The following is a 23,670-nucleotide window of genomic DNA, read 5'->3' on the forward strand; positions in this document are numbered from 1 at the left end:
TTAGTTTGTCATCAGAATACACAAACATCACATATATATCTGGCATGCATACATTATCTGCATTCTCTAATCTATGAAACGTGAAATTTTTTCGATATTTTTTTATAATATATGGCGCATGTGATTTGATTTGAATGTTCTGATATGGATGATGCTTTTTTCGGATAAAGAATATTGACGTTGCATACACATTTACACACTTACACACGAACGAACAGGACAATCATAGATTGAGAGGATACTTTTCAATTCAAATAAAATGAAAGAAATGAAAACCAGATTTCCCATTGAATAGTGAACCATAGCAATCCGTTCTGTATATGTACAGATCACAAGTCACATATTCACCAATTGATGGATGAATTTAATGTTTCGCAATTAAAATTTTTTTTTCTTTCGGCAAAGATTACAAATATTTACCTGTAATTCATATTCATATTCATAATGAAAAAAAAAAAAAAAAAATACAACACTCAATTGACTTTTAATTCTGAAAATAATGATGAATGAAAAGAACATTTTATATCTGCATTAATAATCTGGAATTTTGGTGGCATTTATTTTTTTTTTCTTGGAAAATTGGACAGCCATCTCTTTTGCACGAAATAAATGCGTGGATGATTGTACATTTTTTTTATTTGTTGATTAATTGAACTGAGAATGAACACACACACACACACACACACACAAAAATCAATTAAAATTATCAATCTATTTTTATTTAAAAATGAAAATTTTTTAAAATTCAATCATCATATTCAATTTTTTTTTTATTTTTTTTAAAATATGACTAGTAACAATGTTGATGATGATGATTGATTGATTTGTGTGTGTGTCGTTTTTTTTCTGTCAATTTGTTGCTATAATCATCATCATCATCATCATTATCGGAACCAGCCGAACCAGCGAAAATGTTACTTGTTTTCAAGGCTCGACTCAAAAATATATAATGGGTAAATTTTTTTTTCTAGTTATAAGTAATAATAATATATAAATGGTTGTAATTATTTGTACATGTTACAATATTTTTTCGAAAAATTCAAAAAAAAAAAAAAAAAATTCCTTTACAATGACCAATGATCCACGATGATGAATACAATGAATATTGGCCATATTGGTGTTGAGTATGATGAGCAGAAAAATAAATTAGTTTGAGTTTCATGCTTGTTTTATAATACAATTGATTGATAATTTTTGTGTGTGTGAGTGTGTAAGTGTGTGACACAAACATGAGTTTTAAAATTTTTTTTTCTTTTGCCCAAACAACAAATCAATGTTATCAGGTGGTAAACAATTTTGAAAAAATTGAATTTAACACAGTCAATATTTATGTTGCAAAACAACAAAATTAGCGGCGATGATTTTTGGATACCGTTTCTTGATTTTTTCGTTCTTTTTGTCCTTTTGTCACCACTGTCGATGATGATGATGATGAGGATGTTGGCCCACCAGAATTCTGTTGTTGACGATTATAATGGCCACGTCCTTCACCATAGCCATGTGATGGTGCACCTGGTATTACTGGTACGACCGTATTCAATGGTGGTGCACTTGGTTTACCACTAGAGGCGGTGGATAATCCTGGATAGGGTGGTGGAGGATCCATTATCATATCTTTGGGTGCAGGAGGTGGTAGATTAACCACTAATGTCGGTGGAAATGTTGTCGTTATATTCGATGATGGATTTGTTGATTGTGTTATATTCGTGGATTGTTGATAAGCAGCAGCCATCATATTCGGAGATGGTTGTGATTGATGATTTGCTACCGATGTCGATGCTGATGATGATGAAGGCTGATTTGAACGAGTTGGACCATTTTGACGATGACCACCATTACGGCCATGATGAGGATTTGCAGTTCGTTCTCGATTTCGTTCACTCCGATGTTGATGATGTCCACCATTTGAAGCCTGTTGCTGTTGCTGCTGCTGTTGTTGTGCTCGTTCACGACTCTGTTTAATGGATAAAAGAATTTCATTAAAAATTCATTCAAACATTTTATATCAAATAAGGGAAAAACGGTGTCTAATCTTGAAAAATGATAGATTCACAACGAATTTGCTAAAATTCGAAATTTCACCACCAAAAGACATGATGAAAAACAAATCAAGATTATAAAAAACAGGTTACCTTTCTTCTTAATGTATCGGCTGGTCGACGTAATGTATCTGAAATACGCAATGCTTTCTTCAATTTTGGATTTGAACTTGGCGTATGTACGGCACAACATTTGATAAAAGCAGCCATGAATAATATTGCTGCGAATAACATCAACATACAGGCCCACCAATATGTCTGTAAATGGCACAAAAAAAAAATGAAAATTTCATCATTAAATGTTGATGATTTTTGAAAAGGAAAATATTGACCATGTGATGATGGCCATTCTATCCAATGTTCATTAATGAACATAAGCAAGTGATTATCATTGCAATCATCATCATCATCACTAGGGTTGATGACCATTCCAACTGTGTATATGTGTGGTCAATGAAACGGAAAAACATGCACACATCATTAACAATCATATATTGTGGTTTGAACAACAACAAGCAACTAGTCAACATATATAGAAATTACATACCGTAACCCATTGTTTGATGCTAATTAACGTTTTTTTATTAAACAATAGATTCTTTAGCTTTGCCAACGGACCTTCAGCATCGACTGGTCGACAACGTTGAAATACATCACAATAGCCTTGAAAATCATTACATGGCGAACCGGGCCTTAATTTCATTCCGGATATGGTTTTCATAACAGCAATTTCTGATGTACGTCGACATGTTTCTGGTTGACTACGTCGTTGACATGCTACTTCACACATTTCTTCGGGTTTAGCACCACGTCGTGTGGTTAGAAAACATTCTTCAAGATCATATTTCTGACAAATCGATCCAGTACATGAACCCTGCCAACATACTTGTGTACCCATATTACATTCGGTTTTGTTTGGTTTAACCGGTGGCAATGGACAATGTGCGCGTTGACCGCTACAGAATGATTTATACGTGCATTCACCATCATCACGACATTGTTTCATTTTTCCTTCGAATGTACAACGTTCCGTACAGCAAGGGCCTTCAGATGGTGAACAACTGGCACCAGGTCTTCGTCGACATGGCTATATATTATAATGAATATGATCATTATTATAACAAAAACTGACAATTAATTAGTGAGATGAGACATACCTGTGCATGGGGATCTAAATGTTTAAATTCATCAACATTCCTTGGATAGCAACAATCTTCATTACATTCTCGTGAATCATATCCACAATCACATTCTTCACCATCTTCAACGATTTTATTACCGCAGAATGGTCCATTATCTTCTTGGAAACAATTTTCTTTGCCTTCATTATTGAATACGGCATTCAATACGGTGGATATATTATTCACTGAACAATGTGAAAATTTATTATTATTTTGCCGTTCACCACTAGTGGCCGATGAATACATGATAAAATTTCCAAGTGGACCGCCTGGACGACATTCGGCCGGATAATCATGTGGTGAACCGAAATTATGGCCAATTTCATGCGCCAATGTCAATTCACTGACTTTCGGTGGTACACGTGAATTATAATTAACAAAAGTAATTATTCCTGTATTCAGACTACGTTTCGTTTGTACTTGACGGCCGCCAATATTTTCCGTATATGTTTTATATTTTTCACATATTCCACCCGATGCACCTATTTTATCAACATAGGACAAATATTAGGCCAACAACGTCAAATAACAACATTAACTAACCTGATGTACTAGCAACCCAGGCTAAACCAAGCGTTCCACCAGAAAAATCACGATAAGTAAATATATAGGCTAGACAAAAATCGTTGTGATTAAATTGTGAGTTTAGATTTAAAAAATTCGAAACATCAATATTCGGTGAACAGAATTGATTGAATTCACGTTTACGTGGTTCACAAGCCGATGAATCGTTGATTCGTAATCGTTGCACAATGAATTTGAGTCCCATTATGTTTTTGAACACTGAAGTTTCGTATATGTGATTTACAGCTTTAATGTGTTGAGCGACCAATGAGGCAATCTCTTCACGAACCTTAAAATCTGATTTTTCTGTTTCATGTTTTTTCACATGATCCCAAAGAAATGTATCAGTTTGTATATATAATGAACAGGCTCGTTTCGTTGGCAGATATGGTGTCGATGGTGTTTGATGTGGTGATGGTGGTCTGTAAAAGAAAATATACAATTAGATTGAATTTAATTTTTTTTTTGCAACAAACACAATAAGTATATTCGATGTAAATAACCTGGAAATGACTTACTGCAGTAATTATGCAAATTGCAATTATAATATTTCAAAATTCTATTCACTCGTGCGGTAACAATTATTGTCATTATTATGGAATAATGCTGTCATCATCATGGATATATATTAGGATATATGGTTGTTCCTAATGTCTAATTGAAAACAATGACATACGTACACGTACAAGACAGCTAGCTAGCTAGTCATTTACTTGAATATAACGGTGTCATCATAATCACCATTCTTATTATCATCATAATGGCTATGTGGTAACAGTGCATATATAAGCGCAGTGCAGTCATGTATTACAAGTTCAAACTAAATAATTAGGACTAAGAAGAAAATATTTTTCCTAACTTTCAAAATAACGGTGGTCTTCCTGCTGCTGCTCGATAAACTGAAAATTAGATCGGCTTACAAACAACAACAACAATGTGAAAGTGATTACATTCTGAGCACTAATTATTAGTGGTTGAAGAATAGTTTTAAGTGAAATCGAAATCAAGATTAGTCTTACCTATTATAGCTGATACGACCTTGTGCTTCGAATAATCTCCTGTAATTACTATAATCATGATTTCTATTGTTACCATTAATGTTGTTATTGGAAGCTCGTTTTGATCGTAATATTGGTCGATTCAGATCATCGGTTGAATTATTGATCATGGCTGTTGTGGTTGATGAGTTATGATTCATTTCATAACCATCACCATCATCATCATCATCGGTGACTGCCGAATTGGCTATCGAATCCATCCATTCGCGAACTTTTTCATTGGCACCACAACTACCGTCTATTTTTAAATGATAAAACAAATGTAATGAAATGATCTATTACTACGATTATTATTTACCGATAGGAGATCGTCGATCATGGAATGGATCGTTCACATGTTTCGATGAATAAATGACTGAATGAAATGGCAGTGACGGTATTATGCTTGCTGTTGTCGAAGTGGACGTCGTCTTACTTAAACTGATGGCATTAACAATGTCATAATAATTATATTTGGATTTCAATGTTGAACCATCTAATAGATAGATATCGACCGGATTTGGTTGAAAATATTTATTGGCTCTTTCCACAAAGAACGTATCCTCATCAGGCACGGTTGAATGTATTTTGCCAATAAATATTCCATCACGTATAGAACCATATGCCATACTATTTGGCTGATTATGAACATGTCCACTGACAATGTGATCAAGATTAACGGACAATGGTTGACCATCACCATCTTCAATAATCAGATCACGATGAAAGACTGAATCAATGTCACGTTTAAGTCGGAGGGAAAGATTACGTCCATGTGAATGCAAATGTATCGTATACAATGGATTAGCATCCGGATGATTATTATTATCATCATATAAATTGGCTGACCGTCTTGAACGATGCAATGCATTCACATATGGTCGAGGATCATAATCTAATGTTTCATAATGAATTATATGTTCATTCAATGGATTCAATGTATGAGCTATTTGAGTAGAAAAATGAAAAAAATACAAAAATTCAATAATAATTAGCATTAATCATCAAAAACAAAACAAAACAAAAAAAAAACAAAAAAAAAACAAAAACGAAACTAGGACATATTCGACGACTATATATTGACAAAAAAAAATGACGATAAATATATACACCCACCCAATCAACAAAACTCTGAAAACCATGAATTGTTTATTTATCATCAATCACTTCCAGGCAAACAAACAAATAAAATTAAGGGAAACTAAAAAAAAAACAAAATGCATACATTTCAGCTTTAATTTGATAATTGGATTATTCGAATGAGGATATATGGAGAACAACAAAAAAAAACATAAATAAATAAATAAATCCATTGTTTAAATGTTATTGCAAAATAGATCGATCAACCAGTTAGTTAGTCAGTCAATCAATCAATCAATCGATCGATCGGAAATCCAACAGGAAATAAGCCTCAATCATAGATCCCAGTATATATGATAATTGGCAATGACGAAACATAAAACTATCTTGTTGTTTGTGAATAGACAAATAATATACACCTGAACATTATTCATTCATTAATTTATTATACAATCATGTCAAGCTCTAAATTCATCATCATCATCATCATCATCATCCTAATGAAATGATGGCAAAAAAAAGGCCACTGTCGACCTACTGGACTAAAGAACTTGTCTGCTGCTACTGTGTTGAATTTGGCCTCGTTGAATAATTTATAACACACACACACACTCACAAAGCATATATTTCGAATATTATCATCACAAATTAATTAATCTCTTATCATCATTTCACTATCCTTGTCATTTAAAACATGTGGATCAAGGAATCTGAATGGAACAAGGATTGTTAACAAATGAATTTTTCTTCATCATTCAAGGTTGAAGACGACCGTTGGTCTAAAAAGAAAAAATAAAATTTTTCTTTGATTCAAATGTGCTATATAAATGAATGCAATAAAAAAAAATAGACACACAAGGAAAAAACATGGAAACATTTCCACTATATTGTATTTCGTCAGAATTTGTCAATAAGATAAAAAAAAAACTGTGCGTTTCGAAATAACGGCTGCAATCGCTTGAATATATTTTCCGTCTTGATTTTCATCATTTTCTGGTTCATAATGATGATGATCATTGTGAACCAGCGCAATCCTTGAATAATGAGTAATCAACACATATTGAAAATGATGATGTGTGTTGTTTGTTGTGTGTTTTCAGATTGAAACTGAAAAAAAAAATTGTCATCTCATTTATGACTTTATTATTATTATTATTATAGATAGACAACGGCTTTTCATTTTCATTTTTTGTTTTATTAGACAAAATTTTCAAATTATACACACTCAAAAAAAAAACAAATAAAATCATCATCATTTCGATATGAAGACATTGGACAAGGGTTATAATCATAAACGTGTGATTGCATTTTCATTTTATTATCATTCATTTTAGAATTAATTGCAGAGACCTCGATTAATATGCAATCAACATACAGGGTTCACCGTGCCATCATCATCATCATCACCAGTCTGATGGTTTGGTTGGCTAGGTGACTGATTCATAATTTTTTTTTTACTGCTATAGACACACATACACGAAATGGTATAACATTTAAAAAAAGGGAAGAAAATGAATCCAATTCTCTAGAATTTAGGAAATAAATTTTCATTGCCTTTGTGTGTGTAATAAGGACAAATTAATTCCTTGTTAAAATCATTAAAGGAAACAGGCACCGATTTCAATTATACTTTGTATTTCCATTCATTTTTCATTTAATTTAAATTTTTTTGGTGAAAAATTTTTCTTTAAAAAAAAAAATTTTTCAAACAAAAGAAACAAAACTATGTGTTGTGCACCACAAATACAATGACTGTGATTTTTTTTTCTACTCAATAAATATAAATCAATGTATATATGTGGTGATCACATGTCTTGCAAGTTCAAAATGCCATTGACATTGATTCATTGATAATCGGTTTTTCTTTCTTCTTTTGAACAACAACAACAACACAACAGAAAAAAAAGTTTGAGATCACATTTTTAACAATGCGTTCGAAAATCGACATGCTTAATGGCTCAATAGAGTATCATTGACATTTTGTCGATTGGCAAAAAAATTTACTACACTAAACAACAAATAAATAATCATCATTTACATACCGAATGGCAAAGGACAAATAATGAATATTAGTATGGCCATCAATAATAATAAAAATAATGATGTTGATGTTGATGATGATCGTCGAATAGATGACCACCATTTATGATGATAATTTGAATGAAAATGTTTTGCCGTTGATTTAAAACATTCATGATGATCAGGTAGTTGTATTGGTGTATTGTTGTCGATGATGATCAATGATGATGAATCGAATTCAAAATTCCATTTATTTAATTTGGCCAACATATGTTTTGACTTTAGATAGTTTCGTTTCAGTATTCTTCTATTTGTTGCTAGTGATGAATCCATCATTGTGATGATGATGATATATCTCAATCGTCACCTATACCTGAATGTTTGTGTGTGTGTGTGTGTGTGTGTGTGTGTGTGTGCGGTGTTGTGTGTGTCTATGTGATGATAATAATCTTGTTCGATGTGATTATTTATATGTCACCTTCTTTCTCTTCTACATTGTTGGTTGATAATCATTATAAACAATGATGATGAATCATGACAAAATGATTGAAATCTTTATCTTTATTGCAGTATTCTCAAAATGATGAAAGCCATAACTGTTGAAAAAAAAGGAACAAAAAAAAGAGAACATTTTACAATAATTATATCAACAACATTAACAACATACGTATCAATGATAATCACGATTGATTGATTGGCGATGAGTAAAAAAAAAACACCACAAGAATTATTTCACAAAGAAATTGATGAAATTTACAAAAAGGCAATGGCAGAATGGGCAGTTTTATTTGGTGTAGAGAGGAGCAGAGCACACTGGTCGACTGGTTTTTTTTTCGTTTCTGTTGGCCAACCAAGATATCCAATGCGATGATGATGATTCATACAGATTAAAAAAAAAAAAACTAGAACACGACGTTTATCATCAGGATGGCTAGAATCATATCATCATCATCATTATTATTATTATTGCCTGAAATGAGAGTTAAAATATATCATCAATACGAATCACACACACACAGAAAAAAAACAGAGACATTCGAAAAAAAAATTTTTTTTTTTTTTTTTGACAGCAGTTTAATATAACAGAAACAAAGCCATCAAACAAATAAAAAACAAGAGTTTAAATACCTGTATATATCCAAAACAACAGTGGGTTATTGGCCAAATTAATTTTTATCGATGGTGTTGATGTTTTTTTTCTTTTTTGGACGACGTATTGATGAGATAACAACCACTACTATGACTACGGACAATTATATCGACGACAATGTCTGTTCTGTTTTGTAATTTATCATCAACCAAAATCAAACTAAAACGTTTGTTGCCATGTATTACAACATGTAGCTTTTTGTATACGATTGATGATGATGATGATACAATTTACAGTTACATCATACAAAAGATGTATTAGGAACAACAAAGACAACAACTCAACCAACCAACAAACAAGACAATCAAGATGATGATGGACATTCCTTTAAAAAAAAAACAAAACCATCTATTGCATGGGAACCAACATTATTGAAGAAAATAAACCTGAAGATTGGATGGATAAAATCAAAACACTCAAATGCGCAAGACGGATAACCAAAAGATCTTCTTCTTCGTCTTAGCAGTTGTTGTCGTTGTTGTTGATAAAGAATAAGATTTTCTTGTGGATGGATAAGATGGTAAATCGCATACAAAAAGCGAGCACATCCACACACGCACAAACACACGAAACACAACACAATCACCAACAGCCACCACTAAATAACGATGAAAATGTTTTGATCACAATGATAATGATAGCTTTGATGTGTTTGTAGAAGAAGTGAATTTTAGTAATGGAAAAAAAAATTCTATAGACAAAATGTGTGCGTGTGTGTGTGTGCATGTATCGAAAAAGAAAAAGCAGACGTCGCGCCACAATCCTGGATATGTATTAGATGGAAATTTTCAAAAAGAAAATGTTTATTATTTTTTTTTATAGAATAGAATCACATAAAAATGAAATCCAAAAAGAGTAAATAAATGATTTGAAAGAGAGAAAGAGAGAGGATAAAACACAAACAAAAGAGTCGAATACAACAAACAACAAGACAGTGACGAAAAGAGAATGAATTTCAATCAAATTGAGATTGTATACATGGATGGACGAATGAATAACAACACAGAAACAGACCACATTGTCAATGACCACGCCAACCATGCTAGACCTCATACAAATTTCTAGACCACTGCTTTGATTTGTTTTTCAGGATCATTACAAAAAAAAAAAAAAAAAAAAAAAACAAAACAGGACAATGCTAGCTGCATTTGGTAGTAGTGGTCCATTATTCGATACATTTTCAATTGTGTTTGTTTGTATCAAAAACACTTTTCGGAGGTCACCACCACCACCACCACCACCATCACCACACATACACATGAATGTGACACCCACCCACCCATTGATTTGATAATGTTGCCCCTCCTTTAAATTGGTTTTTTAAATTTCAATTTAAAAAATCTGAATCATTGTAATTTACTTTCAATCATCATTAAGATTAACATTATTCCTGGAACACACACACACACACACACACACACACACACACACACACTTGCTACATGATTATTATACTCAATATAATGATGATGATGATGATGACTGAGTTTCACGGTCGATGGATATTTTAATGGACAATTATATCATCATCATCATCATAGGAAAAAAAAACAGGTAGAACACCTCATTCTCAACGGTATTTTTCAAAGCCAAAGAAAAAAAACTGGTATTTATTTGCCAAGTCTATGATGATGATGATGATTATATAGTGGCAATTTAAATGAGTAATAATATATAAAAATAACAAAACAAAGTTTGAGAAAAAAAAATTATAATAACAATAATAAAGAGCAACGACAAAGACTATCCCTTATTGAGAAATCATTATGATGATAATAATGACAACATGGCGGGTGTGTTCGTATCATGATGATAATAATAAAAAATTGAAATCAAATGAAATGAAATGAAAGGTATTTTCGTATTGATCAATTGATCGAAATCGATTGATCTGGATAATGTACAAATTCGGGCAATGTCGTTGATCTTCGAATAATAATATTAGAAGCATTTGATCGAAATAATGATGATTCATCAGAATCAAATCTATCATATGATGGTGATGACAATGATGGATTCGATTTACTTTTATTATTATTTATTAATCGTTGATTGTGTAGTTTTTCTTTTTCATCATCAAATCGTTGACAATAATCACGTGCTTGTTGAACGCCTTTACTAGATGCAATTCTTAATAATTTAAGGGCATGGTCTATGTTTGTTTTGATGCTACCCTTTCCATAAAGATAATATAATGCTATATTGTAGATGGCATTATAATGGCCTTTGCTTGCGGCCAATGTATAATAATGGAAGGCCATATCCATATCAGGTTTACCATCATCATTCATTGCATACAATCCACTTTCATATGCAACACCCAAATTGAACAATGCAGCTGAATATCTTGTGTCACAGCTTAACCAACAGGACAATGCATCGTTTGGACGTTGTTTTTTCATTAATTGAATGCCAGACAAATTATTCAATATATCCGAATATTCAAGACAGGTTTGTCGAAACACTGATGCAATGAAATCACCATTGTTATTAGAAGCAGTGGCGGTTGAATCGTCATCATAATCATCATCACTACTATGATGATCATCTTGATTGTATTCAGATACATCCACCGTTCCGGATGCTTTCTCACAATTCAAATAATTGTTCAATGACAAATCGGTATTCAAATGACCAGGATATTCATTTTTTTGTACAATGTTCGTTATACAGATATCGTCCTTGTCCTTTTCAATTGATTTCCTGTTTTCATTATTGTTATACAAAAACAATGAACAATTTGTTGTATGATAATTTTGTTCAGGTTGTAAACATAGGATTCGTTCAAGTTCTTCAATATTCCGCACTTTTTTATTTGTTTTGGTAACTCCCGATGCTACAAGTGAATCCGTTCGTCCGTGGACATCATCATCATTGATCTTGATCGTTGAAGGTATCTGATCAACAATATTGGATGATAATGATGGCAAAAATGATGGCATCGCGAATATCTTGCTGAATATATAGTTACACCAACGATTTGAGCCACAATAAATGGTTTTCGTGCGACAAAAATCATTGAGTGGATAGCCATTTTCGACAAAGTTGGGCAATCGTTCGCGATTATCATTGCTGATATGCTCGAGCATACGATGGTCTCGACGATGCTGCGCAGGTGACCATTGATTTATACGTGAACGAATATCGAAACCAACGACCAAAGCAGTTCCCTACACAATCAAATACAGAAATTCGTTATGAGAAAAAGTTCCTACTCATTTCATTTCAAAACTTACAATGAATCCAAATGTTTCTAATAATCGAATATTGAGCGAATCGAAATCAAATTGATGTTTTGTTTGATTTTCATCCGGACTTTCGATCAGACCCACGTTGATCGATTTTGATTTTAGTCAAATTTTCATGAAATCTAAAGAATGGACATCGTTGATTAAGGACAAGTTTTTGCCAATGATTTTGATGAGGTCGATCGACAATCTGAATTTTTTGTGATTTATTTTTGGATTTTTCCTCATCATTTAAACAATCATCATTTTCTTGTTGTTTTTCCTCATTCGATATGATTGAATTCCGTAAATAAGTGGGCCATGAGTTATTATCAAATCGAAATGGTGGCTTTGGCGAATCAAATTTTGGAAGATGGCAACGAAAGAAAGGCATTATTGGATAAAAAAGAGGGATTCACGAAAATTTAAAATATCATTAACACCAATATTCAAAGTGGAAAAGATTATGGAAAAAAATATAAGAAGAATGAATGATTATTCAAGTTGGGATTCACCAACATAAAAATCCCAAGAAAAACATTGTTGATCAAAGTTCACGATAGTGACATTCGTATATGATAATCGTGACAATAATTTCGATATCAAATGTTCGTGTTATTCAAGGGACAAATGTTACATTAGGAAAATTTGATTCTCAACAATAGATGGCAGAATGATTGCTTTCAATCACTGAATTGAATCTCAATGTCAACAGATGGCAATCATGGTCAGTTTGAACTGCATTTTTAAATTATCTGTGGGTCATCGAATAGTGTTTGATGGTCATTCTGCAAAATATTTGGCCACACGCAAAAAAAATTATACATGTTAATAAGGACCCAGAAAATAAACAAACAAAAAAAATCAAATCAAATAATTTTATTATATTACACAGACATAACCAGACACGATGTCTTTAGCTTTGTTCTTTGACCGCCATAAATTTACTGTTTTTTTTATGGCCATTTATGAAATTCAAACTGTGATGATAATCTGGCCATATATGTCCATATAGGCAGCGCCACTTTGACCACGATTCTTGTATACCTATTGTGATTGAATGAAAAAAAAAATTCTTTAACAAAAAAAACACTGACTGTTTTCGCCGAACGCCAATCATAAAGTTGTCCGAATCGACTAACCAAAAAAAAAACCGACAGTCTCTCGGTAAGTGCAAAATGAAAATCCACGAATAAACATATAATTTTCATTTTCATTTTCATTTTTGCCGACAAACACATGATGATGATGATGATGATGATGAATCGATTCTCAACCCAATCAATCGAAAATATGGATTGAGAGGCAAAAATTTTAAATTGACTTGCAATTTTTTTTTGTTGCCACGATAATTAGCTTTTAATAATAATGAGAATGATGATGATGATGATTATAAATTATTGCAAATGAATTGATGGCTAAAAATATCTGCAATACAAACACAGAGAGAGAGAGAGAAAGAATTTCGATTCCAATGTCGATGGTATTTCGATGAATTTCAAAAACAAATTCATCGTTCGTTTTTTTGTTTGTGTAAACATTGAGATTTATAATCACATTTTAACCAATCGAATCATTTTTCATCTCATTCACTCATATCTCAATCATCATTGCCATGATGGTTAGTTTTTTTTTCATACATCAAATCAAACTCGTAAAGAATAAACGAATATGAACATTGTTTTTAATTCATTCTCCATGGACAGTTAGAGATTGATTTGAACTATAATATATAAAAATTTTTTGGGTGGACAAAAATCATTTAAAAATTTCTTCTTATATGAATGATGATAAGGATAAATATACAGTGGTGGTGGTGGGCGGTGGGTGGTGATGGGAAGAAAAAATCCGATGGTCACATGATCATGATGATGAAATGGATTTATGTTACAAGAAATTAATTTTGCTTTGAAAAAAATATGTGCCCTGTGTGTGTGTGTGTGTGTATGGTATAAAAATGTTTGTTGTTGTTGTTACTAAATGATGATGTAAATAAATGAATAATAATAACTTAATAGAGTTCCAATCAATCAATTTGTCACTTTCGTTTCAGAAAAAAAGCATTCTATTTGGGTAATGGGACTAGCTCTATAGCCACAAAACACTTAGGACACACATATATACTGTTCGGCTAGGTTATGTTAGGTCCCTGATGATGAAAAAAAATATATAAATCTTTTTTTCTTTAAAGCATATTCGAACTTGTTACAATCGACATGGATGCTCCAGCATTCATTAAATGATGTGAATGAGACACGTTTGATGGACCTGCCGATACAGTTGATTGATTCGATGATTGTTGTGGTGTGATATGTTGTTGTTGAATTACATTTGTTACCGGATTATTCGATCCTGGACCGCCACCAGTCATCATTGGAGGTGATAACGTGGTTGCCATCTGTGGAGGTTGTCCTTGCGTGTTGGACATGTATTTGGCATGAACAGTTTCTTCGGATTTTTCTTCTTCTCTTCGTTTTAGACAGGCAGTTTTTGGATTAAGATTTCGTTCTATAATTGATATAAATACATTATTAACAAATGCCATATGAAAAACAAAACAACCAACCTCTAACTTGTTGTTCCAAATTGGTAATAACATCGACAGCCTGATGAAGAATATTCAATTTGGTCTGTGCTTTGTCACATTTCAGATGCATAACAACCATACGTCCAAGTTCTTTGAATGCTTCGTTTATGTCACGAACACGAATTCTGTAGTGAAAAACAAATGAAAACATCATAAGCATGTATTGAATAGATTGTTTGCAAAAGAATGAAAACTTTTCGAAATAATCAGCTTGATATAGTGTATAAAAAAAATCCGCATAAATTTTAGATACGGGGCTCAGTCGGGGAAAGATTGTCATCATTTCCAAATAGACAAATTCAATGAATAAAAAACAAAATTGAAACAAACCTTTCACGAGCATTGTTTGCCTGTCTTCGTTCTCGTTCTCGTTCATGTTTAATTTCGGGTGGTTCATCTTCATCGGCCGAACTGACAAATGGAAGCATTCTATTGCAAAATTAAAAAAAAAAAATTTTTACATTTTCTTAGAAATAACAACGATAAAAAAAGACACATACTTTCGGCCTCTGGATCGTTTAGGCTTTGATGCAGCCGGTGATGATGATGATGAGCGTGAATTTTTATTCTTAACATTCTGAGAAGTGGATGTCGGTGCTGCATTGGATACCGTACCAGCAACAGCATTGTGTAATAAAGGTGATGTTACGGCCACAGGCTGCTGTTGAGGCAACGTGCTATTCGTCGCGGAAGTCGATTGTGGCACAATAGTACGCATGCTCGAAATCAGACCATTTGGACTTTGCTGTGGTGGTGAGGCAAAAAAAAAATTCAAGGAGTTAAAATAGCCATCCAAATTTGAATTTGAAAATATTTTGAAACAAAAAAAAAAAAAATATAATTACCACATGTCCTTCTAATGTTGTCAGTTCAGTATTATTTGGAGGTGATAGAAAAGAATTTGGTCCTAACAATTGTTGACCTTCAGCATGATTACGAAGAATATCGATAGCATCATCCAAACGTTCGCCAACATTCACACCTCTTGTATGCTATTTATAACAAAGAAAAACAAAACAAAATTAAATTCATGCAAAACAATAAATCTCTTGATAAGAAACAAAACAAAACAAAACAAACAAAAAAGAAACAAATCAAACTCTATAATGGGGAAGAAAATCATACCTCGCCAGAAATATTCGAATCATTCATAAGGTGCATAGTAGTATTGGTGGGGTCATCGAATTGATGATGATGATCATCAATAACGTTGGTGGCGTTTACGGTTTGCTGTGTATAAGCGTACCAACATCATGCAAAGAAACCAAAAAGAAAAAATAATCATGCATTGAACCAAAAAAACAAAAAAAAAAGAATCGGGATGCGATAAGCCAAGAGAAATTTCCACTTACCATTGTATGAAGATGAGTGATTTCATTTGTATTGGAGGATTTAATATCAGTCGATTGAAATGATTGCTGCTGCTGTAATGGAGTAACAACAGTGGTAGGAGATCGTCGTGTCGGTGGCTGTGTTGATGTGGTTAATTGTGACCATTGTTGATTAGCTTGTTGTTGTTGTTGTTGTTCATTGTTATTGGTCATCGGATAAAGGCTTGTTATATCTGGTTTAATATCGATAGTCTGTATCGGTGATTGTATTGATGAAATTGTCGTTGTGGTTGGATAATCACCAGTGGTCATTTCATTTGGTCGATTTGTTGCGAATGTTGACATTGGTGGAAGACTTGAAAGGCTATTATTATTATTAGGACTGCTTGATACAGTATCATAAAGGGATGCGGTATTCGGTGGTTGCGGTACCAATTGATCCATGGTTTGTGGGTGTGTATGGATATTGATACCATATTGTTGTTGTTGTGGTGGTGGTGGTGGTTGTGTGGCACCAACAATATGGGAACCATATTGTTGACTGGCTGCTGTATTCCAATCATTCGATGCATCCAATTGATAATAATTATTGGATGATTCACCAAAAAGTGTTCCTATATTTTTTTCAAATTAAAACGAAAAAAATTAGACATTTTTATTCATACAAAGTTTAGGCATTACAGATAAAATAACAATAAAAAAGAAAGGGTGAACAACAAAAAAAAAAAAAAAAAAAAAAATACAAGTGAATCGGCAAAGGAAAAGTTTTGAAATTATATTTCAAATGGTTTTCGGTTATCATGCTGGGAAATAAAATACACACAAAAATACTGATCAAACAATTTCACATTTTCAATTTCTTTTTCAACTCTATCTTTCTACATTTCTGAAATCGAAATTCTTCAGGTGTTGTTCAGCTGGTGAAAGAAAATTGTCCAGAAAAAAAAGTAGCATCACAGCATGTCATCATCGGTCATCGCTAGACTGCTTGACGACGATGATGACGGCTTTTTTTTGTGCTTGCACTGACCAACCAAACACTTTTTTTTTGTTACCCTCCACAGGTTATATATGTTTTATAGATTTTCGTTAGATTCCATGCCCATTAAAAAAAAGTAGAATTTCATGAAAAATGAAAAAGAAAAACATTAAGCTTTTTTTTTTGTTCACGGACAACAAATAACTCAACCAAATAGCCGATACAGGTAAGGGTAAAAATTCTATGATTAGCTAACCATATATATTTTTTCAACTTTGACCTTCACAAAAGTAAATAATAATTGAATGAAAAATGTTTGTGTGTGGCGTTTATTTCATTCCCTGTAGAGATCATGCTGATTTTTTTTCAGATAAAAAACTATTCAAATATGAATGGATCGAATCTATTCTTTGAATCACTACTTTGGAATTAATGTATGTATCCCTAGGAAAGGATTTCAATGTTCATTCTTCTCTTTTTTTGAAAAATTTTTTTTTCATTCAATCCTTACCTCGTGAATCACAATAGGGTGAATAATATTGTGAAGAGTCGGGTGCTGTAGCTGTATTGGCAACAGCAGCGGCACCAGAATTGGTACCATTAGTCGGAGGTGGATAATGGGTTGATTGCTGTGATGATGGTGGCTGCTGTGATGATTGTTGCTGTTGTTGATGATCAGGATTATTCAATTGATGATATGTCGATGGTGTAGGTGTGGTCACTACACCCATTATTCCAGCAGAATTAATATCATCTTGATGATGATGATGATGGCTCATTGTTGCCAAATGTACATTATCAACAACAATATTGGCCATTGTTGGTTGTGGTTGTGATTGACCACCATTCGATCCATATGAAGGCATCGTATATGAAGGCATATCAGCCTGGGATTTATCTACTTTTTTCAAAAAAAAAAAAAAAATTAGAATAATTACTAATCAAGATAACAATGAAAAAAGAAAAAATGTCAAACATATTCAACCATATTCAACAATTTTGATCAATCAATCAATCAATCAATCTTTGATAGCCGAATCAGATCAACCAACGAAACAAACAAAACAAAAAAAAACCAGCTGCTACTTGTCAAATATTGTCGATTCTACATTGGACATATATACAAACATAATCAACAAGCATCAAACATACATACATATTCACATTCAAATAATAGGACAATAAATAAATGGCAGTGAGTCTCAACCTATAACACCAACATGAAACGTTTTCTATATGTTTCTGTTTCGACAATTCTTCACTGATACTGAAGTGTATGCACACACACACACACACACACTAAACGCCAAATCCACATTTTTTTTTTAGTTTCATTCCTTTTTTAGACGCCTTCGCATATTTCGTGGGCGCCTTCCGTTTTGAGTAGAGTTTTTTTTGTTTGTTTCATTTTGAGATCGTCATCATTGATGATGATTGGCCACCACTATAGTGGTGGTGGTGGTTGTAGTTTGCTGATGGCCATTATTATTATTATTATATAACCATCAATGTTTGACGATGAAATGACTATCCTTACTACCAAATGGTAATAAACAAACTTTAGAAATAATATAATCGACCAGAAAAGCAAAATTCATGATGGCGCATCGATCGTAATTTTTTTTTTCTTCTCGTTAGAATCAAAATCCAATAGATAGGATCAGAATTGAAAAATTTCGAAATATTTAATTGAACCTTGAAAATAAAATGATCTTTTTTGATTTAAGATAAAAAAAAAATTTGTGACAATTGCTTAATGATTACGAAATCAGACAATCAGACAGACGAACAAACTGTTGATGATTATATATGATGAAGAATGAATCATTGTGGTTGATCATGATCTTGTTTAATTTTTCAATTTATGAATGAAAAAATAAAAATTTAAATGGACACGAATCAATGGTAATAATCATTCTTAAACCAAAAGAGAAAAATGATGATTTGTTTCAATTCAATATAATGAAACCAAAAAGAAACAAAAAATCGTGATCAATTTTTGAATTGATCATATTTGGTAAAAAACAATTAAACAATGATAAGCATCATCATCATTGAACAATCAAAACGTGTTTGAATGACATGAAATTTTTGAAAAAGAATTTAAAAAAAAATATCAACTTACTCATATTAGTGTACATTATTTGCTATAATTACAGGGACCAAACAAACAAACAAACAAAAAAACAGCAACAGCAACAACAACAACAACAACAACGACAACAATCAAACCATCATTCAAATAATGAACGGAATGAAAATTGTATTTTAATGTCAATTATAATTCGAGATTTCGACAGGTGTATGAATTTGGTTGTTTATGTTTTTTTTTATTTAATATTTATTTCGATGTAATCATCATCATCATTACTATGATGATTAAAGTATCGTTATTGGATCACCAAGCGACGTGTTTTTATTTGTTGTTATCTTGGATTTTTATTTTTATTTTCTCTCTCTAATGGAGATGTTCAAGATGTATCCGAAATGGATAAACAAAATAGCTCTTTACACACACACACACACACACACACAAAATCGATTGTTATCGATGGGTTTTATTATTATTATTAATCAATTGATCGATGATTGATAACGGCGGTGATGATGGCAACAAACAAACATAAACACACAAAACGATACGAGATAGGTATGAAATACTTTAAATCACAGATATTCTTCAAACAAGAATTATCAAGAATGAAACTTGTGTATGATATGATGATATTCACATGGTGATTCTATATTTATATATGTGCACAAACAACACAAGAGTCACAACCACCGATTACTGTTTTTTTTTGTTGTTAAGAATCAAACAGCACAAACAAAAAAAATGGTCTTTTGTTCCAGCATATTCATTCAATAACGAGAAAAAAAAGAGAACCCTAAGAACCATTCATTATTCACAAACACACACACTAGGACCAGACCGATATTTATGAAAATGGAAGCATTAAAAAAAATATATACAAGGTTCATTCATTGAGGGTACCGAGGAGGATGAATGTGAATGGTGTGAGTGGAAAATGTAATAAAAAAATAGAATCAACAACAACAACAACAAAAAAAATGACGAATAAAACTTTCAAACCAGGAGATCAGCGTAGCTTAAAGCTTCAGAACAACGGCGACGAGTGGCGGCCAACCGAGACACAACAACAATTGGGGATATTTGAATCGAATTGAACCAAAGAAAATAAAACACTAATAATAAAAACAAGGGACGCAGGCAAAAGCGGGTGGACCAAAAGAAAAAAAAATCAACCAAAAAAGAGGAGGAGGAAGAATGGACAAAGAAAACTGAACTGGCTGAATGACACTAGCGCGCGAGCTTATTTATAATTCACCGATTCTGTGTATTCAACATATATGAAGATTACAGAGAGAGAGAGAGAGAGAGAGAGAGAGAGAGCAACAGGACGACCTCGTCGATTGTATTGAATGAAAGTGGTTTTCGTACGGTCGTAGTGGTCAATGGTTCTTAACATACATCAGGATTGTGCAGCTGCCGCGCTTGATGTAAGCATTTTAAAATGGTAACCCCTGTCATCATCCTCCTCATTGAACCATTATTTTTGAAATGGTCTGTTTGTGCTTGTTCGGATCTGAGGAGGGAGGATGGTAATTGTAATAACTAGCGTGGTCTGGTTTTATTTTCATTTGGTTTTGGTTCACATTTATTCGACGATTCATTCGGTCGTTCATCATTCAATTCCATCTAGGTGGTGGTTGTTGTTGGGACATTCATTTATTCATTTGATCTGACAGAACCGAAAAGAACCTTTTGTGTATGGGGATGATCAGATCAGATCAGATCGACGATCAATATAATAATGGAATTGGAAATGGTCAAACAAACAAACAAAAAAAGTGTGCAAAGCAAGGGTATATGCATACAATATGAAGCAAATTTATGAGGCATTCAAAAATGGTTTGTGTGTGTGTGTGTGTGTTTGCCTCATTTCATTTTTGATCTTTTGTCGATAGTGTCGACTAAATGTCCAAACAACAGCTGCTATGATGTGATGCACTTGTATGTGTGTATTAGGTCTATCCGAGAGAATTAAGCCCTATGCGTGTGTAAACATCAAATAATAATGGATGAACGGGACCTAGAATCGCTGGCTCGTTTTTTATACTCTATATGACATCAAACATTCATGCTATGATGATGATTGAACAAATAAACAAACAAAATTTCATGACCTATGTTGTTGATAAAGTCAAACATAATTATCATGCACACACAGGTCAAATGATGATGATGATGATGAAGTAGAAAATAAATCGAATAACGGAATCATTTTCTTTGGTGGATTTGACATAAACCAGACACTAGACATGAGCATTTGATAATCGGTACAGAAAAAAATAAAATCTAAAATTCGTAACGTAGAAAATCGCTTGATCTAACCTTGAAAAGTAATTAATGTTTTGATCATTCATTATGGCTTAATCGATTTATTGAAAGGCAACTTGCATAAACACATGAAACAGTGATTTGTGGATCAAGATTTCAATTTTGATTGACATTGGCTATTTTTATCTTTAATTTTGAATTGCTAAGGTCATTTAACCTTTTATGGATTTATATTGGGATGTGTACACAATGTATATGATATGATATATTCTAATAAATAAGGAACAACCACTTACCACCGGTTCGAATTGTATTCGATCCCGTTGTATACAGGCACCGTGATGGTGGTAATGGTGGTGATGATCCGGATGTTGTTCTTGTTCGAGTTCGTTGTTGTGTTCGATTAGTTAATGAACAACCACTTGGCACTGGATTCGAATCGGTAATCACATTCACCGATGATGAACTATTACAACAACTTGTCACAGATGATATTGTAGATATGGTTGCTGCTGATGATGATGATGTTGGTGGTGGTGGTGGTTTATTTGAAATCGATGATGATGGCGGAGGCGATGATAATGGTATTTTTGGGCCGAAACAATTTTGAAACACTTGTACATAGTTTAATTCTTCATCATTAGAGTTGGCCATCGTATCTGATGATGATGACGATAATAAGAATTAAAAAAAAAAATCCAATCAGATGAATCTTTCACCCATTAGTCACAATCATACATCGAACGATGAGAATAATCCCTGACCACTGTCAAAAACCATGAACGACCGTGAATTTCAACAATTTCCGATGAATCGAATAAATTTGAAAGGAAAAACAAAAAATTAATTTTTTCAAGATTCGAGTTTGTTCGAATGGATGTGGCCAACAAAAAAAAAAACATCAGCCAAACTAATACTATTGGCTAACTTCCCGAATATGTGTGTATGTATGTATTTTACACTTGGCAGCTGCTGTTTTTTTTTCGTTGGATGCCCTAAAACACAAAAGGCAGATGTTTGATGTTTTTTTTGTGTCTGAATCCTCCAACAACAACAACGACGATGATGATGATGATGATGATGATGACGATGACGCCATACACGATGATCCACGAAATATAAAAAAAAAACTATGGCTGACTGGCTGGAGCAGCTTTAACTTTATTCCGATTGGCTTTTTTTTTAATATAATGACAATGAAAAAAAAATGATACTTTCAATTTTGATCACAATCACCAAGTTGAAATCATTTGAACAAGAATCAATATGGGCGCCATCAATAAACATGTCCTATGATCATTGTTTTTGATTCAAAACAATTTGATGACAGAATCCGAATCGAGCCCGATACTGGAAATTGAATCACAAATGGAATACTCTGAAAAAAAATACAACCGAAGAATGAGAAAATTTTTTTCATTTTCTCCACACACACACACACACAAACACAATAATGATCGAAAATCAACTCATGGAAAAAAATGAACCCAAACTAAATAACAAGAACAATGTACGAAGAAGCGAAAAAGCGACGAAGTGGTAAATTTGGGCAATTTTTGGGTCCCTATTCTACTACACCGAATCGATTCTGGATTTGTTTCTTGATATGCTGTGTATGAGTGTGTGTGTAACAACCGGTAGTAGCGCCCATCTGAAATGGATCCAAAAAAAACAAGTATGAAGGCAAACAATGAAAACAGATTCCAAATTAGCTAGAGAATCAGTATTGGGAGTAGCAAGAATCAAAGATGCATTCGGCTGTCAGTTATTATTATTATTATTATTGACTAAAAATCTGGCTAGTTAATAGTCTATATATTTTCTGTATAAATTCAACCTCTATATACTAGCTGAGCTAGACAGTCATTTCAAATGGAATTTCTCTATTCAATGTGCATGATTTTACTATAAACGAATACGAATTATGTTTGAAAGATAATTGTTTTTAATGAGAAACTAATCGGTGTCGATGTGTGTTTGTGTGTGTGTGTATGTGTGTGTCAGTTAGTTTGTGGTTTATCCACATGATTCTTCCAGATATATTCAGCATATAATTTGAGACTATTCATTTATTAACGTGTATTCAAAAATTTTTCTTCGATAATGTTCCAGT

The 23,670-nt window shown here is 32.8% G+C and overlaps 3 protein-coding genes across 11 annotated transcripts; all 3 read right to left on the reverse strand.

Annotated features, from left to right (window-relative positions):
• Positions 1–697: 697 nt before the first annotated feature.
• On the reverse strand, positions 698–10,090 carry LOC124500201 (disintegrin and metalloproteinase domain-containing protein 10). Its single transcript, XM_075734780.1, has 11 exons — positions 9,457–10,090; positions 9,049–9,395; positions 8,588–8,890; positions 7,944–8,516; positions 5,141–5,767; positions 4,804–5,080; positions 3,764–4,206; positions 3,197–3,702; positions 2,587–3,126; positions 2,133–2,297; positions 698–1,954 (listed from the first exon to the last, which is right to left on the reverse strand). The coding sequence occupies exons 4-11, from the start codon at positions 8,254–8,256 to the stop codon at positions 1,349–1,351; spliced, it is 3,477 nt and encodes a 1,158-aa protein (XP_075590895.1). The 5' UTR covers positions 8,257–8,516; positions 8,588–8,890; positions 9,049–9,395; positions 9,457–10,090; the 3' UTR covers positions 698–1,348.
• Positions 10,091–10,649: 559 nt separating this feature from the next.
• Positions 10,650–12,826, reverse strand: LOC124500200 (uncharacterized). Its single transcript, XM_047064238.2, is given in 3 exon segments — positions 10,650–12,240; positions 12,307–12,381; positions 12,383–12,826. Coding segments are annotated over 3 exon segments (1,686 nt in total). The 5' UTR covers positions 12,692–12,826; the 3' UTR covers positions 10,650–10,938.
• A 1,133-nt stretch (positions 12,827–13,959) lies between these two features.
• Positions 13,960–23,012, reverse strand: da (transcription factor daughterless). 9 transcript variants are annotated; one of them, XM_075734782.1, is made up of 9 exons: positions 21,854–23,012; positions 17,706–18,095; positions 16,237–16,829; positions 16,010–16,114; positions 15,733–15,876; positions 15,385–15,629; positions 15,215–15,313; positions 14,864–15,009; positions 13,960–14,805 (listed from the first exon to the last, which is right to left on the reverse strand). In XM_075734782.1, the coding sequence occupies exons 1-9, from the start codon at positions 22,209–22,211 to the stop codon at positions 14,483–14,485; spliced, it is 2,403 nt and encodes an 800-aa protein (XP_075590897.1). In that variant the 5' UTR covers positions 22,212–23,012; the 3' UTR covers positions 13,960–14,482. The 9 variants fall into 9 exon arrangements, with proteins under 9 accessions (XP_075590897.1, XP_046920154.2, XP_046920155.2 ...); XM_047064198.2 differs by having other exon boundaries at positions 15,730–15,876; positions 17,706–18,092; positions 21,854–23,010; XM_047064199.2 differs by having other exon boundaries at positions 15,730–15,876; positions 21,854–23,010.
• Positions 23,013–23,670: the final 658 nt, after the last annotated feature.

Source organism: Dermatophagoides farinae, chromosome 10, assembly GCF_024713945.1.
Source record: "Dermatophagoides farinae isolate YC_2012a chromosome 10, ASM2471394v1, whole genome shotgun sequence".
In the NCBI taxonomy this organism is placed as follows: Eukaryota; Metazoa; Arthropoda; class Arachnida; order Sarcoptiformes; family Pyroglyphidae; genus Dermatophagoides; species Dermatophagoides farinae.